This window comes from Phalacrocorax carbo, chromosome 15, assembly GCF_963921805.1.
Source record: "Phalacrocorax carbo chromosome 15, bPhaCar2.1, whole genome shotgun sequence".
In the NCBI taxonomy this organism is placed as follows: Eukaryota; Metazoa; Chordata; class Aves; order Suliformes; family Phalacrocoracidae; genus Phalacrocorax; species Phalacrocorax carbo.
The window spans coordinates 6,415,016-6,429,776 of NC_087527.1; the positions used below are offsets into that span (position 1 = coordinate 6,415,016).

Below are 14,761 nucleotides of genomic sequence, written 5' to 3' on the forward strand. Positions count from 1 at the left end.
TTTGATAGCATTGTCATTTTTAAAAAAAAGCCACAACAAAGAAGAGACAGAATATCACGTACACACACGACACCAAGCACCACATTCAAGTTCAGTCAACAGCCCACAGCTGTCCCAAAGAGACCGGGTATGGGCTCGCTGATTATTTTGCGGGACAGCAAGGGTAAAGGTAGGACCTGTTATTAAAGCACAATCACTTCCTTGGTTTCTTCAGTACAAGAAATGAGAAAACAAACCACTAATCAGCAATAGCAAAGTAGGGGGTGGAGGGAGGGAAGAGGAAGGAGACCCAGATGTGACACGTCCACACAGGCGTACCAGCCACACACACGTGGCAAGTTTTATGATATTTTTTAAGAACAATTGTTTAATGAACTAATTTGCAAATAAAATGCAAATTATCATTGGCAATTGCCAGGATTCTGTTCACCAAGCAAAAAAAGGGCACATACTTGGATTGGGAAGCACTTGCCGGTGCTGCTTAACTCCCTCCTGCCTGCTGCTCTTCCATTACTGTGCCTGTCTTCTCGTACAGACCAGGCTTCCCCAGAGTACCTGAGATGAGGATGGTGACTGATCCTCATGCTACAGAGAGTCCCATGCAAAATGGTACTCTTCAGTTCAACAGTTTGTCATCCCAAACGTGGAGTTTTCACATACAAAACAGGGTTGGAGCTTAGTGAGGCTCATTTCATGGCTGAATTCTGAGGGGACTGAATTACAGCGCACTTGGACAAGGATGGGTGGGGGGAAGTCCAGGGGGTTACCACGTAAAAATCTCTGGGAGAAGGAAGAAATTGGAGGAGTCTGGAAAGAAGTGTGTGTCTGTATATCACTGGATGGGAAATAAATAATGCACGGAGGGAAACTGTTTACACAATAACATCAAACATTATGTAAATACATACGTACACACGCACAGAAATTGCTCTCCACATACCTCCAAGCCCCTCTCTTTTGCTGTCTGCATCTTTGGCCAAATTTTGCCCCCTGCCGACATAAAGAGAGTAGCACAGCACTGATTTTCCCTTCAGTAGGACCAGTGATTTCATGATCCAGGATAAGGACTTGGATCTAGCTTGAGTAGTCAAGCTATGATTTATCTGGCTGCATCCACCTGCATCAAGCTGGCTCAGGACTCAAAAGAGCTTTATTTCAGGACAATAAATTATTTTTACCTAAAATTAAACCAGAATTAAGTTCCTCTGCTACAAGGAGCAGGCAGGCTCCAAACATAAATAAGGATGCCTTCCAGCAGAGGTGTCACACTCCTCGTGTGCCTGGAGGCTTCAGGGGGTTGTAAGACAACACGCACAGTCCCCCCCAGTAACCCGCATACTGTATAGAGGCCCAAGGGCTGCCCTGTTACCTACGGACTGCCACGCTGCAGTCTCAGCTTCACGGCATCTCCTTCCCCGTTTCCCCTGGCAGAGCTCTTCACTCCATCTCTCCCACAGCGTACTCTGGTGCGCTACTTTCCTAACCCTTCACTTTTCCTTCTGTGCCCTTTGCTTTCCTTCCTACGTAATCCTCGTATTCCTGCAGTTAATATATCTAGCTTCCCTCCTCCTCAGCAGCAACATCAGTCAGGTGAGACCAGGGATGCTGGAGCAACAGGCAGCCCTCACGTAACACAGACACTGGGTGAGACTACCTGGGGACAGCATTAGGAAGGCAGCTAAAACTGAGTACTGGACCTAAACTGTGCACAATACCGGGTAAAAAAAGCTAATTTCTGGTGGATGTTTAACTGTGGCACTTGCTGAAAGCTGAATGGTCCCGAGACAGACCATTATGCGCTGCCTCCAGGAAAAAAAACACTTCTGAACTTTTTATCATGACCATTTCTGTTAGGTAGGTGGATATGTATGTACATACACACACGTACAGATCCTATTATTTAAAAAAAAAAAAGGAAAAAAATTGTTGCTTATTACAGTCCATCTCCGTATACCTAGGACTACACTTGGAGGAGCACAGCTATCCATGTCCTTTCCCCCAGAACAAGAAGGACAACTTCCACACGTATATGCAATAAAACTGTATTTTTGTGTGTTTTTGCCTTTTTTTTTTTTTAATACAGACATTTGTACACTTTCTTACAAAACTGCAGGTAACCACAACTTTTCTTAAATCATTTTTGGTCGGCAAGTACTGTAAAATCTTTGTGTGCAATTATCATGTATTTACAGGGCCTCATGTTAGTGATTTTCAATGATTATTACAATAATGTCACACACTCTCAACATAAGACATGGCTTAAGATAAATATATTAGTAAATAAATATTCTGAGAACATATTTCCATAAATGAAATGTGCTGCTATACATATACAGAATATATACAAGATGTTTTCTAGCTTTTAAAACATTTTTAAAATGGTAATGAAGGAGAAAGAGCCCTTTGACCATATTACAAATCTTTACAGCAAATTTTATACAAAACAATTTTAAGTGCTATAACTTTAATTAAAAACATTTTAAATAGTGCCTCATGAGCCAAACACAATGACAACTGTTCATGTAAGTAGTAGAAAAGCATTTTGTTATAAAAACCATCTATCACGGCCAGCTAGCCTGTAAGTCTGTACAGACATACAGGTAGCAGGGAATTAACTAAATGTTGAATATAAAACCAAACACAGAAACCAAGTGTAGGGTACCTCTGTGGTAAGGCCTGCAGAGACTGTTGTACTGGCACAGATTTCCAAAACATGTGAATGAGACCAGTACATCCAGGAACACCATGAGCCAGAATATTCAAACTTCTTTTTGATAACCACATTTTACCACAACATGCTGTGTAGTTAGAGAGTACAATGCATCTCAGGTGGCCTTAGACAGTGCCTCACAAAACACCAAGCAGAATAACCAAGGCAGTATACCATAGCTTCTACAATGCATTTTTTTTTGAGTGGAGGAAGGAGAAAGGTAAGACTTAAAAACAAAACAAAAAAAAACCAACAAAAAAACACAAACCCCACAAACAGAAAAAAAGCCCAAACCTGTAGAGTTTAATCTCCCAGCACATACCACTTACTTTAGTCATCCAGAGAATGAGTAAGTTTTCAATAAGCTTTATACACAGAAAATGTGATTATTGGAGTTTTTCTTTTAATTTTCCATCACCTTGTATTAATTCTCTGAACAGCTGGATTTTGGTGTTTGTTCATTTAAAAAGATTTAATGTGAATTCCTTTAAATAGAATTATTTTCTCCTAACTTACTGAGTCCTGAAAGTAAAAGTAAACAGATGAATGTTATTTCTCAAATGTTTGCTTCTTTGAAAATATTTAATTTGGGACTATAAAGCAGACAAGTTAACTTTGCTTGTTCTCACAATTAGCCCAGTGCTGTCAAGGACATTACTTTGGTAGAAAATGTAACGTGAAGAGTACATCTCTCTTTCATGTCTTGTAAGTATCTCCAAAGTGTACTGAACTTCGGACAAATCTTTTCAGAAGACTGGCACTGTGGGCATTAAATAATTAGTTTCCCTTTAGGAGAATTCCTGCTGTGAATACACCAGACAGGATGACACTGTGTCCTCAGGCACATGCAGCATGACAGGCAATTTAAACCATGCTATGGTAGCCTCTTACTCAGAAGCCGCTGTTTCCACAGGAAACAATTGCTATCAGAAGTGACGACATATATTATCTCATGATAACAGACATCCCCACTAGTACAAGAACAAGAACAAAAGTATGTGCCCAGGCTAATGGGGTACAGAGAACACTCTGTACGCAAGACAAAAATGAAGCACAACTGGCTGGGCCCAAGAAACCTTTAAAACAGATCAATCTATGGAAGCTACATCAACCACAGCAAAGAAGAAAAGCATGATTAGACCAAGTCCCTCACTTTCACACATGCACAAAAGGTGTCAAGCACTGCTTCCCTTAGGCATGTTTGCAGTCTATAGGGAAACAAGACACCTTCTGACATGTTCCCAAAATGAGCCAGCCAAGCTGCAAGCACCCTGCAAGCTGGTTTCCTGCATATGCCAGCATTCCTCACAGCCGTAACAGGGGCTACAGGTGCCTGAAAAATTTCCTATGGAAGGCAAGGTTCGTTACCTACAAAGGTACTACCCTTTCTAAGCTGTTTCTTCTAGCATCTGTTTGAGGGAGGGGTCCCCAGCATTCTTCACCAGTCAGAAGATAAAATGAGGTCCATGGTTCAGCAGGAAGTGAGAATGAGAACATTCTGAGCCACCAGTTTCCCTGCTCCCACTCTGTTAAAACTATTCATAATGGCAGGAGGCCCTTCCTAGCCAAATCATCAGAGCAGCATGAAAGGGGGAAGAGGGGAGAGGAGAAAGACAGTCCAATGCTTCACCTCCCTCAAAATTGCTCACATAACTTGCTGGCTACTAGGATTTGCTACTAGGATTAGTCGGTATCTGAGCATCCGTTCAGCAGCTATATCCCTCTGGACTACTATATTTCAAGGTGCTATCTGGTTTCTAAGGCAGGTGTAGCCCTGAGCTTATCGAAGGCTGGACTCCTTTAAGTAGGAGATAACAGCATCTACACATAGCCTGGCTTATTTAACACACCGTGTTACCTCTCAGCAAGAGCTGACACGGTCACTTCTAAAAAGAAAATATAAATAACACTTTGTCATTAATATAGAAATGGCACTAGAGCTCAGAAATGCTCCACACCACGTCCCACATGGGCTTTGCACACAAATGGAGGCCTGAAGGCTTCAGGCAAGAGGGAGAAAGGAGACAATCAAGCTGATGTGGACACAGAGGAAGAGGAAGTGGGGGAGGGACTTCTCCACATTACCACTTTTGTGTGTTTGTCAAAGCTTTAAAAAAATTAAGTCCATGAGAATTTGGAGTCTCTGATAAGCTCCGCTTCTCCATCCGGGATCATCTGGACAGGTTTAGTCACCGATTTGGCTTCTCTCCAAGGGATGAGATCCAGCACCTGAAGGATAAAGAAAACTAAGGAACGTTGCATCTAGTATAATGCATCTAGTTTTGGGGCCCCCAGAACAAGACATTGACTGACTGAAGCAAGTTCAGCAGAGAGCCAAGATGCTCAGAGGGCTGCAGCACTTCCCCTGTGAGAAGAGGCTGAAGGACTGGGGCTCGTCCAGCCTGCAGAAGAGAAGGCTTCGGGGCACCTTTGCAATGCCTACATGGAGGTTGTCACGACGACGGAGCCAGTGTCGTCACAGTGATGCATTCTGGACAGAAGGTAAGGAGCTTAAGTTGAAACAGGAGATGTTCAGACTGGATAGAAGGAAAAGTCTGTTCACCATGCTGGCAGTCAAGCACGGGAACAAGGGCCCAGAGAGGGAGTGCACTCTGTGTCCCTGGAGGTTGTCATGGCCTGGCTGGATAAACTTGGTCTTATCTGACAAACTGAATAACTTGGTCTGATCTCAGAGCTGGCCCTGCTTTGAGCAGGAGGTTGGACTGGGTGATGGCCTGAGGTCCCTTCCAATCTGGGGTACTCTATGATTCTATGAGCACCCTTAAAAACAGCCCTGGCAAGGCAGGGCAGGAATACCCCCTTCATTCTGCAAGTAGTTCTTTCTCCCCCTTGTGTATGCCCACAGCAGAGACTTTCCCACATATTTACCTATAACAATTCCAACTTTTTTCACTCTTTTTTTTTTTTTTAATCCTTCACCTTGTCTGTCCCCTCCCAGCCCTCTGGCCTTGCCTACTTAGGAAGCTCACCACAGCTGCCATGACTGGTACAGAGTCCCTGGCTGCGGTTCTAATGGGGCACTGGTATTAATAGTCGCTTCTTCCCCTCCCCACAAAGGATGAGTATGAAAGCTCTTATAGGGTTAACACAGTGAACTATCATCTTCTATTCCTCTAGCTATGATCAAATGAGCATAGGTAAAAAGAAAATAGCAATTTTGGGCGAAGGATTAGTCAACAACTTGGTCTTATGCAGAGGATGACAGTAACCTTTGTGGCTGCAGGTACCTAGGAAGCTGGCAGCATTTCATGTGCTAGGACAGAAAGGTAGCGAGTAATCAAAAAAAAAAAAAGCACACATATTACCTGTGGCCTTTGTGGTCGTCATCAGCTTCTGGGAGTTCATGGTGGGACTGGGAAAGAGCATTCTGGCTTCCTCCTCCTGAGAGTAGTTCTGCCGCAGGAATGACGTTGCCTCGTAGCACACCTCCCTCTCATCCTGTACCTCTCCTCTACCTTGGCAGTGCAGGTAAGTATCTAGCTCGGGTGTTCCATCCCAGGAACTACAGCCTCCCGTATGGGTTCCTTGGCACTCTGTAGGTAGGATCAGCTCACAGTCTCTGTCTTCTGGAATTATGGGAATGCGTTGACCCAGATCACATACACCCTTACAGCAGCTGGGCAAGGTGTCATCAGGAAGCGTGTACTGCACATTCACTGCATAGTCTTCTGTATAGCAGCCACCACCTCCACTGCCACTGTTGCTACTACAGGCTACCTGCTTCTCTTCATAGAAGCAGCATGGCAACCCCTCATATTTTACCCCATCTGTCCTATGCAAGTGGTCTGAGTTAATACTGTACAAGCCCGGGGTGTTCCCTGACTGAGGTTCTATTCCTGGGCCACATGTCCCCCACAGTGGAGAGCTAAGGAAGAGTGCACTACAGTCAGCTGTCCCATTGCTAGGCTCCAGGGCAGAGTGCTGGAGTTCAAAGCAGCATGCGCATGCTTGCTCCATAAGCGGCCCTGCTATCTCTGGATTCTTCCAGTTCCTTTTAACATCCAAGGCAGCACCAGGAGTGGCCTCATGTCCTCCCTCTGAGGTAGTGCCATTTGGATCCCTGTGCTCTAGTGAGGAATTACTGCTATAGTTCATATCCATGCTGCAATTAGACAGTTGGTCCCCTGAGGAAGAAGCTGGCACAGGCCGGCAGTCAGCACCCACCAGACTGTGACCATGAGCTGGAAGCTCGTCCTGGTGGGGGCCCTCCAAGAGAACAATTGCACCCCTGTTTGCACCACCAACCTCACCCACTCGGCAAGGGCTCTTACTGCGGTAAACATATGGGTCATAGTCACTGCTCAAAGAGCTGCGAAAGGTGGAGCAGCTCCCATAAACCCCCTGGTTGCTGACCTCGGTGCAGTCAACCATGGAATCGCTAGAGGAGCAGTGGCACTGACCAGAACTGCTGCTGCTGCTGTCACTCCCAGGGCAGTCAGCCAAATATCCACTGCACACTGAACGATGACCATGATAGCAGCTAAAGCTGGAGGTACTGCCACTCTCCAAGCGGGAGGAGGGCACTACATGTACCACAGGAGGGAAAAGCATGCTGCTACCAGGCTGAAAGGCACGGGAAGGACCCTTTGAGGAAATGCCAGCTGGAGGCTGTCCATCTTGCTCAGGGTAACTAAGGCCTTGGAAGTAGTAGTGCTGATACATGGTCTCATATTGGGAAAAGCACGCTGCTTTGGAAAAGTTGCGTCCACCAAACTTGGGTCTTCGGAAGTTGTGCGCGGGAGAGTAAGCCCTATGTTCCAGGCCGCAGTGATGCGTGTTTATAGCATGGTCCAAATGAATAGGCTGATAACTTCGGATATAGGCTGGGGACTGGGCTTGGTAAAGGCTCTGTTCACCATGTCGCTCAACTGTAAGTACTGTGATAGGGTTTCCATGAGGGTCCATGCTTGTCCGAGTGGGATATGCTGTTATCTGGTTTGCTCTGTGCACTCGGCCTGGGTAATGGACAGGCAGAATCACCCTCTGCTGCCGGCTGCGTGCGGGGTTGATGGATTCCAGACAGACAGGACCTGCATTTCCTTTCTTCTGTTCTGAATGAGAGAAATAAGAGTGGAGAAGTAGAAGTAGGAGGAAATAAAAAGGAATATACTTCATGCAAAGAAAGAAATGTATTTGGTTCTTTACGCACACATTCCACACACAACAGAGTATTAAAAAAAAAAGCACTGACTTTTTACACAGAGGGAAAAAACCAAAACAAACAAAGTAAGCCAAGAGAATCTGCCTGGAAGCCTCTGAAACACTCAATTGTATATGCTTAAAGAGGAAAAGAAGTGAAGTGATTTCAGATACTGTTCTCATATATGCAAAACCTTCTGCTTACACAGCATTCCTGGTCTTGCAGATTAAGAGCCAGGCTGGCAGTCACTGCTTGAGTTTTCACTGTTGCCATTATTTTACATTAATGTGTATTAACAGAAAAAAATTTTCAAGACAGAGGAAATGGAAGGGGGAGGGGGCAAGTAAAGGAAACCACATTCCAAGTTACAACCCCACAAAAAACTAAAATACAATACATAGTGTTTTCTTCATAATTACCAAGAGAAAACATACCCATCTATTACAGCTGAGCCCCCGCCGCACCCAGGCGCTGCCCAACGCTGCCCTCTGCTGGGCACTGCACCCAGAGCGAGGGAAAGCCAGAAACATCACCTGCTACTCCAGGGCACACAGTCGTTTTCTAAGAACTTGGTCCTAACTGTATTTCTACGGTTACGTCACAATAAAGACTATGGGCTCTATGGAGACTTACAAACAGGCACAATTTCTGTTTCATCTTGTAAGCTATTAAGTCTGAAATGGATGCCACAACAGAGCATCCGTTCTGCAGCACTCACCTATGATGTTATGGCGGCAGTGAGGGCAGGTATGATGCTGCAGTAGCCAAGGATCCACACATTTCTTGTGAAATCGGTGAGTGCAGGGAATGACACGCAGCTCCTACAGGAACAGATAAAGGAACGTGAAAAACCACTCCTTCCTCATGAGTGAGTTTTTCACGGTTTATTCCTAATTTTTCTAACCCAGCTACTACACAGATCAATTCCTAGTCTTGAAGTGATAAGAAGGAAAAAAAATGCCACCTGTTCCAACACTGCCAAGAGCACAACAGCTAGTGACCAGCTGTCACTAAAAGAATAGGCTGCAGGCATGTTAGAACTCCATGCAGATATACGACATTTCTTTAGGATGCTTTTTGCTCTGTGTCCCTATGACCTAACACCTTGAAGGAGCCCATCATTAAAGTATTCCTTAACATGTTAAATGAACTTTAAAAAAAAAATATAAAAAAATCAATGGAGTCCATTTAACAATGCACCTTACCTACAACTATTAGCAATGGAAAACACTCAGGGAAAATCAAAAACAACACAACACATATGATGCTTTTTCCTTTGCCCAGCACTCTCATCCTTCAGCTATTATCTGTTTACAGGAATTCCTGAGCCTGCTGGATATCTACCAGTTCAGAAACCCGCAACAGATCTTTCTTCCAAGTACTGCTCATGTCTCCCCATGAGCTCAGGTTATGAATTTGTAACATGCTTTGGCAAGAAGTTCCAGAGGGTTACTACATGTTGGTGGAGAAACACCACATTTTGATTCAGATTGGGTCCCAGCAGCTTTATTTAATTGCACCCAATCTTGTATTGGAAAAAAAAAAAAAGAGCACTGAATCCTGTTCATGCACTCCATTCACAATTTTGTACTCGTTCCGCCCCCAAGTAATCCAGGACTAAACAGTCCTAGCCCACACAGTCATTTTTTTGTACAGAAACCATTCCGAATTTTTGATCACTTAGTGACTGCCCTTCATTTCCAACATAACTTCTGTGAAGAGATCAGAAGTGCACACCGTACTCAATGTGAGAGCATGACTGAACTTGCGTGGTGGTGCAATTATGTTTTTTGATCAGTTCTCTAGACTTCCCCTGCTCATTTCTGATATCTGATTTGCCTTTCTGGCTGCCACAAAGCACCGATCTGCTTTCACAAAGCTATCCACACCAGCTTCAAGATCTTGCTCCTGAGCAGTAATGCTCACCTCACAACCCATCGCTAACATATGTGAAGCTCTTCCCTATGTACAACACTTCATGCTGAAGTTCACGCATGAATTTCCTGTCCAGTCAGTTTTGTACAACCCTTCTGAAGTTCTTGCCTGCTTTCATCCTTGCTACTCTGAATAATTTCCCATCAGCTAACTTCATTAACTGTTTGTAGCTTGTAGCACTCAAATAATGCAGCTAGTATTTTCTATTGCCTTAAAAATGATTAATCTTTTATGAATAATTTAAAAATAAAATGTCCTCAAATAATTTTTATATGCAGCTTTAAAGCTGTGATTATTGACTGCCTCTATTCTAAGGAGCCTATTTTCTATTTCATTCCTTCATTGCTTCCCCCGCATAGAAACGTGTTACAGAAGGCAAACACAGATGTCAATTCAGCAATGGTAAACGAGGAGTCAAAAAAATGGTTCCTGAACCTTTTGGCATCTGTGTACCTGACATTTTAAAGACAAGGTGCAACCAAAGCTTGAGAAGCAAAACACAAAATGTACCCCTTACATCCAGCAGAGCTTGCATGCATCATCACCTTAGCACACAATTTGCTAAAAATACACAGAGAACTAAACGCTGAGGTAACCCTGACTTTTTAGTTCTTCCTCAGAAAAGCATGGAGGTAGCGCCTTGCAGAACGACCTCCCTCACATCTCACTTTTTCGTATGGGGAAAAGGCCTTGAGACTTCTTTGGGAGCTGCAGAATGCAGTTGAGGCCGAGTTGGCTACCCAGTGCAACGTCTGGCAAGCAGCACAACCTCAGTACACAATACACCCAACAGCCAGCTGTCTACCACTGTGTTAAAATAAACCAGCTACATTCTCAGGCCGTGCTGAAGAAACCATTTATCCTTTACCTCCCCATCAATGTACTTCTCCAAGCAGATGGCACAGTCAGAGGTGGAGCTGCTACTGAGTGTGTCCAGTGCTCCACAGCTACCTTCCCGGTGTCCCTTACTTTTGGACTTAAACTTCCTGGTCTCCATTTTTTCCAGTGCTTGCACTGCAAGCCTGTTCATGGAATTCTACAACAGAAGGAAAAAAAAAGAAAAAGAAAAAAAAAAGGCAACACTGCTGCATAAGGGACTAGAGCGTAGTAGCAGAGAAACACCACCATATCAAATCAATGTATCTTACCAAATCACGTCAGGCCCAGACTAACGTAAAACTTCATAAATTAAGCAGAGAGAAGACTAATTAGAATTTAGGTCAGAAGCCTCATGAATGTATGCCACACGCAGCAGTGAGAATGATAAGCTACTTTGAATTGAAACAGGGTGAAAGTGCTGACAATTGGGATATACTGCAACTGCTCAATTAATAGGCAGCAACTATTCAAGGCAAAATATCTAAGACTTGATCAGGAACTTTTTTTGATCTGTCAGTATTGACTGTAATGGCGCATTATGCTGTTATCACCATATTATCATAAGCAATACTTGAGAAAGGGATTAAAACAAAATGTTACTAAATTAGCTGTATCGTTTCCCCCTCCCCCCAAATTGAATCAACAGTAGACGTTCAGGAAAGCAGTGGGTGGTTTTCTTTTTACTGTAGAATTTATCATCTCCCTTTTTAACACTGCTGTTGGCCCATAACATCTTTGGATTCCTACTCAATATGTTCAAAGAAAGAGACCTAAGCATCTACAGTGCTTTGCATTCCATTTATGTGTACATACCAGACAACTTACAACTACAAACTTCAGGCTCCATTAGCTTCCATTTGCCTTCCCTTTCATGTTTGACAGGACAAACACAAAAGTATCTCACCTAGAATTTCTCCTAACCAACTTTTTACCTTGCAAACCTCTCCCATTAAGAATCAATAAGTATTACTCTATCGAAAAAAGCTGCAATTTATTTTCAATCCTGATATTCTCTCCACAATACAGCAACAAGAGTTTATCAGTGCTGCTGATAAACAACCTCTGAACAACCAGAAATGTTCTTCCTTCCCAATGGCTAAATGGACTGCTTCCATACTCTTTTCATTTCAGGATTTAACTGAATGAACATCACACAGCAGTGTAGATCTCCTTTGAAGACATTTCTGAATTTTTCCAAAGGCCTACATCCATGGATAACACCCTTTCCACAAAGATGGCTGTTCTAAGTCAATGCCCAGCATTGTTCTAGGACAAAGTGAGAGAAGCTGATTTTCAGCATTCAGTAAATATCCCGTTACTGCTCTTACCTGACTACGTCGCTGTTTCAGTTTGATCTTGACAAGAAGAATGAGGCAAACAAGAGAGACAACCACAAAGAAGGCCAGGAAAATTCCCATATCAAAGTACTCGGTGGGTTGCTTAAAAATTAAAACAAAAATATTAATTTTCCTTCTTTCAGATCATACTCAAATCTACTGTTCCTTTCTCTTCTCTACTTTGTCATTGTCAAATGTACACAGTCACAACGGCGAAAGTCAAAGTATGCGCTGTTCTGTTCATTAACTAGGATTCTGTGAGACAAAACCTGGGTTTCATGTGTCATTGCAAGTCAGTGAAATACGCAGAATGCCAGTCACGAGATGTCAGATTTACAGTGTCTCTGAACCAATCCTAAAACCCCCAGTTTATTTAAGAGTGAATCACACTAACACAAATATTCGTGATTTATTGGTTTGCTTGTATACTTGAGTGAAAATCAACATTCGCATTTTAAGTGAATGGCCCACTTCTCAAATGCATTTAATTAACAGATGAATTCCATAAAAATACAACAAAACCAAAGCGGTAACTGGGACATGGATAACCTCTACCTTTGTTCTTCTGTAAACTACATGTAGGGAGTGTTCAAAGAAAACCTCTAGAAAAACTATTTTATATTACAATTACAAATATCAGATATCAAATAATCAACCCATGTTTAAAATACCACACAGAATTATTAGTTAATACAAGGCAGACTACCTTACAAATCTGAACTACCAGGAGTGTGCACTAGTTTAAGTTAATTAAGAAAAGGGAAAACTTCTATTATATAAAATTCTCAGACATTTATATATTCAAAAGAATCCTTATGAAAGACATCAGATGCCACATTGTGGATTCTATACTTACATCAAGTGTAGCTGCTTGTCCACAGGGCAGTTGCTCAATTTATTTAGGTCAACAGAATTTCACATGTATTAATGCTCATGGGGAACATCAAAACATCTTCACACTCAGTGCAGTTAACAAGCACTGCATGAAGTAACAGCAGTGTAATATCTAGATAAAGTTTCTTAAAGTCTCACCCGTGGGGGGCGATGCTGAATCCTTGCTCGTGCCACTTTCTGCTTGTTAACTATGTTCATTAGCTTGACAGCATCAGCACCCTTCACATACACCACTGGTCTCTTCAGAGGGTCCTCTGAGCCCTGGTTCAGCTAGAACAAAAAAATAATCTACTCAAAAGGCACATTTCAGGAAAACTACCTCTCTTTTGGAAAATGGAGAGAAGAGTAAAGGAATATGAATGTGGAATTGATGCAAGCACCAATTGTTCTCTTCTAGCATAGACCTTCACTTAAGTATGCAATGGACTTGAACCTGAATTAAACTTTTGACTTAAGTTGCTTTTTTTTAACTGATCAAAACTAACACTAAGGATAAGCAAATGTAATTTCTGAACAGCAGCTATAACTTAACCGCATTATGTGCCAGTGCATATGTTAATACTGTAGTAAGTTAAACCTCATAATGAAGAATAAAAAAAAGTGCACATTCCAAAAATATTGGCCTTGCTATATTTTCTGAACCTTCTCTTATTTCAGCTTTGTAGTTGTATTATTCACATACAAATTTCTTTCGCTTTCTGAACAATACTATGTCAGAGTCCTGTCTTTCAAGCTCTTTGTACCTAGCCCATTTATTAAAGTCTGTAATTTCTGCTGTTTAACTTAGTAAACTCACTCAAACAGTCATCAGGGTTCTAGCCACCACTAGACCTATTAAGTGCAGGACGGGGGCCTCAAGGGCTAAAGCATACGAGCAGAGAGCTTAATTCACCCTGAAACTTCCTTCCAGGTCCAGCTAAGTTTTTTGAAAGGCCAAATCATGGAACCAGAAAATAATGTGGGTGGGAAGGTACACCCCAACTCCAACCTCCTGGTCAAGGCAGGGTCAACTATGTCATCAGACCAGGCTGCTCAGGGCTTTATCTAGTCAGATGTGGAAAACCTTCAAGTGTGGAGACTGCGTAACTTCTCTGGCCAACAAATCCAGAAAAACAATCTGCTAAACTATATACCAGAGAGGGGAATAACAAGACCAGAGAATTGTTCTCTTACAAAACATCACCAGCATGATAAACTTATATAGCTTGTTCTGACCCACAAGAAAAATCCTAGTATAGAGGCTGGTTGATATAAAACAATCAAGGCACTGACAAGCAGATGGAAATGGTACAGGGGAAAGTAATGAGATGACAGGAGTGTGAGCAAATTGAACAAGAGTAATATATGGCAAAGATACCATATCTACATTGTTGATATCTACCTCTTGTTTCTGGCTAAAACATGTAAATAATTACCAATAGACTGGTCTACCATCCTGCTTACAAAGTACCCTACTTAAACTGTTCAGACGATGGTGACAGATTTCATCAAGGCTTTAACACAGATTCTTCCTAGTATTTGACTGAGCTTCTGAGAACACTGATCAAACTAGTTTTAGGACTTATGTCTTTTGGAAAGCTAAAAATTAGCTCAAGTGCTTGAATCTAACCCAGGGATCCTATGTGTTTACAAGGCTTGCTGGCCTAAGGCCAAATCCCATCGCTGTCCCTACACTCCCAGACACATATTGTCTCTCAAGCTGTCTTGTCTAAGAAAGAATTCACCTGACTCCTCGGTAGCTTTTGCACACTGCCAGACTTTTGCTAAATATGACACTCTGGGTGCTGTTACTCCTCTTGAAACTATGCAAAAGTAAAACTAAGAAACAAATCAGACTTCACAGAG

The 14,761-nt window shown here is 42.6% G+C and overlaps 1 protein-coding gene across 5 annotated transcripts in view; it reads right to left on the reverse strand.

The window, feature by feature from the left end:
- Positions 1-2,026: 2,026 nt before the first annotated feature.
- Positions 2,027-14,761, reverse strand: part of ZNRF3 (zinc and ring finger 3) — a 98,292-nt gene continuing 85,557 nt past the window's right edge. For 4 of the 5 annotated variants that reach the window (XM_064466740.1, XM_064466741.1, XM_064466744.1 and 1 more), the window contains 6 exons: positions 13,055-13,186; positions 12,014-12,124; positions 10,675-10,842; positions 8,590-8,692; positions 6,037-7,782; positions 2,027-4,939 (listed from right to left, as the gene is read on the reverse strand). In XM_064466740.1, coding sequence (XP_064322810.1) covers positions 4,896-4,939; positions 6,037-7,782; positions 8,590-8,692; positions 10,675-10,842; positions 12,014-12,124; positions 13,055-13,186 — 2,304 coding nt within the window. In that variant the 3' untranslated portion in view covers positions 2,027-4,895. The remainder of the gene's footprint in view (positions 4,940-6,036; positions 7,783-8,589; positions 8,693-10,674; positions 10,843-12,013; positions 12,125-13,054; positions 13,187-14,761) is intronic. The other variant, XM_064466742.1, reaches the window with a different exon arrangement.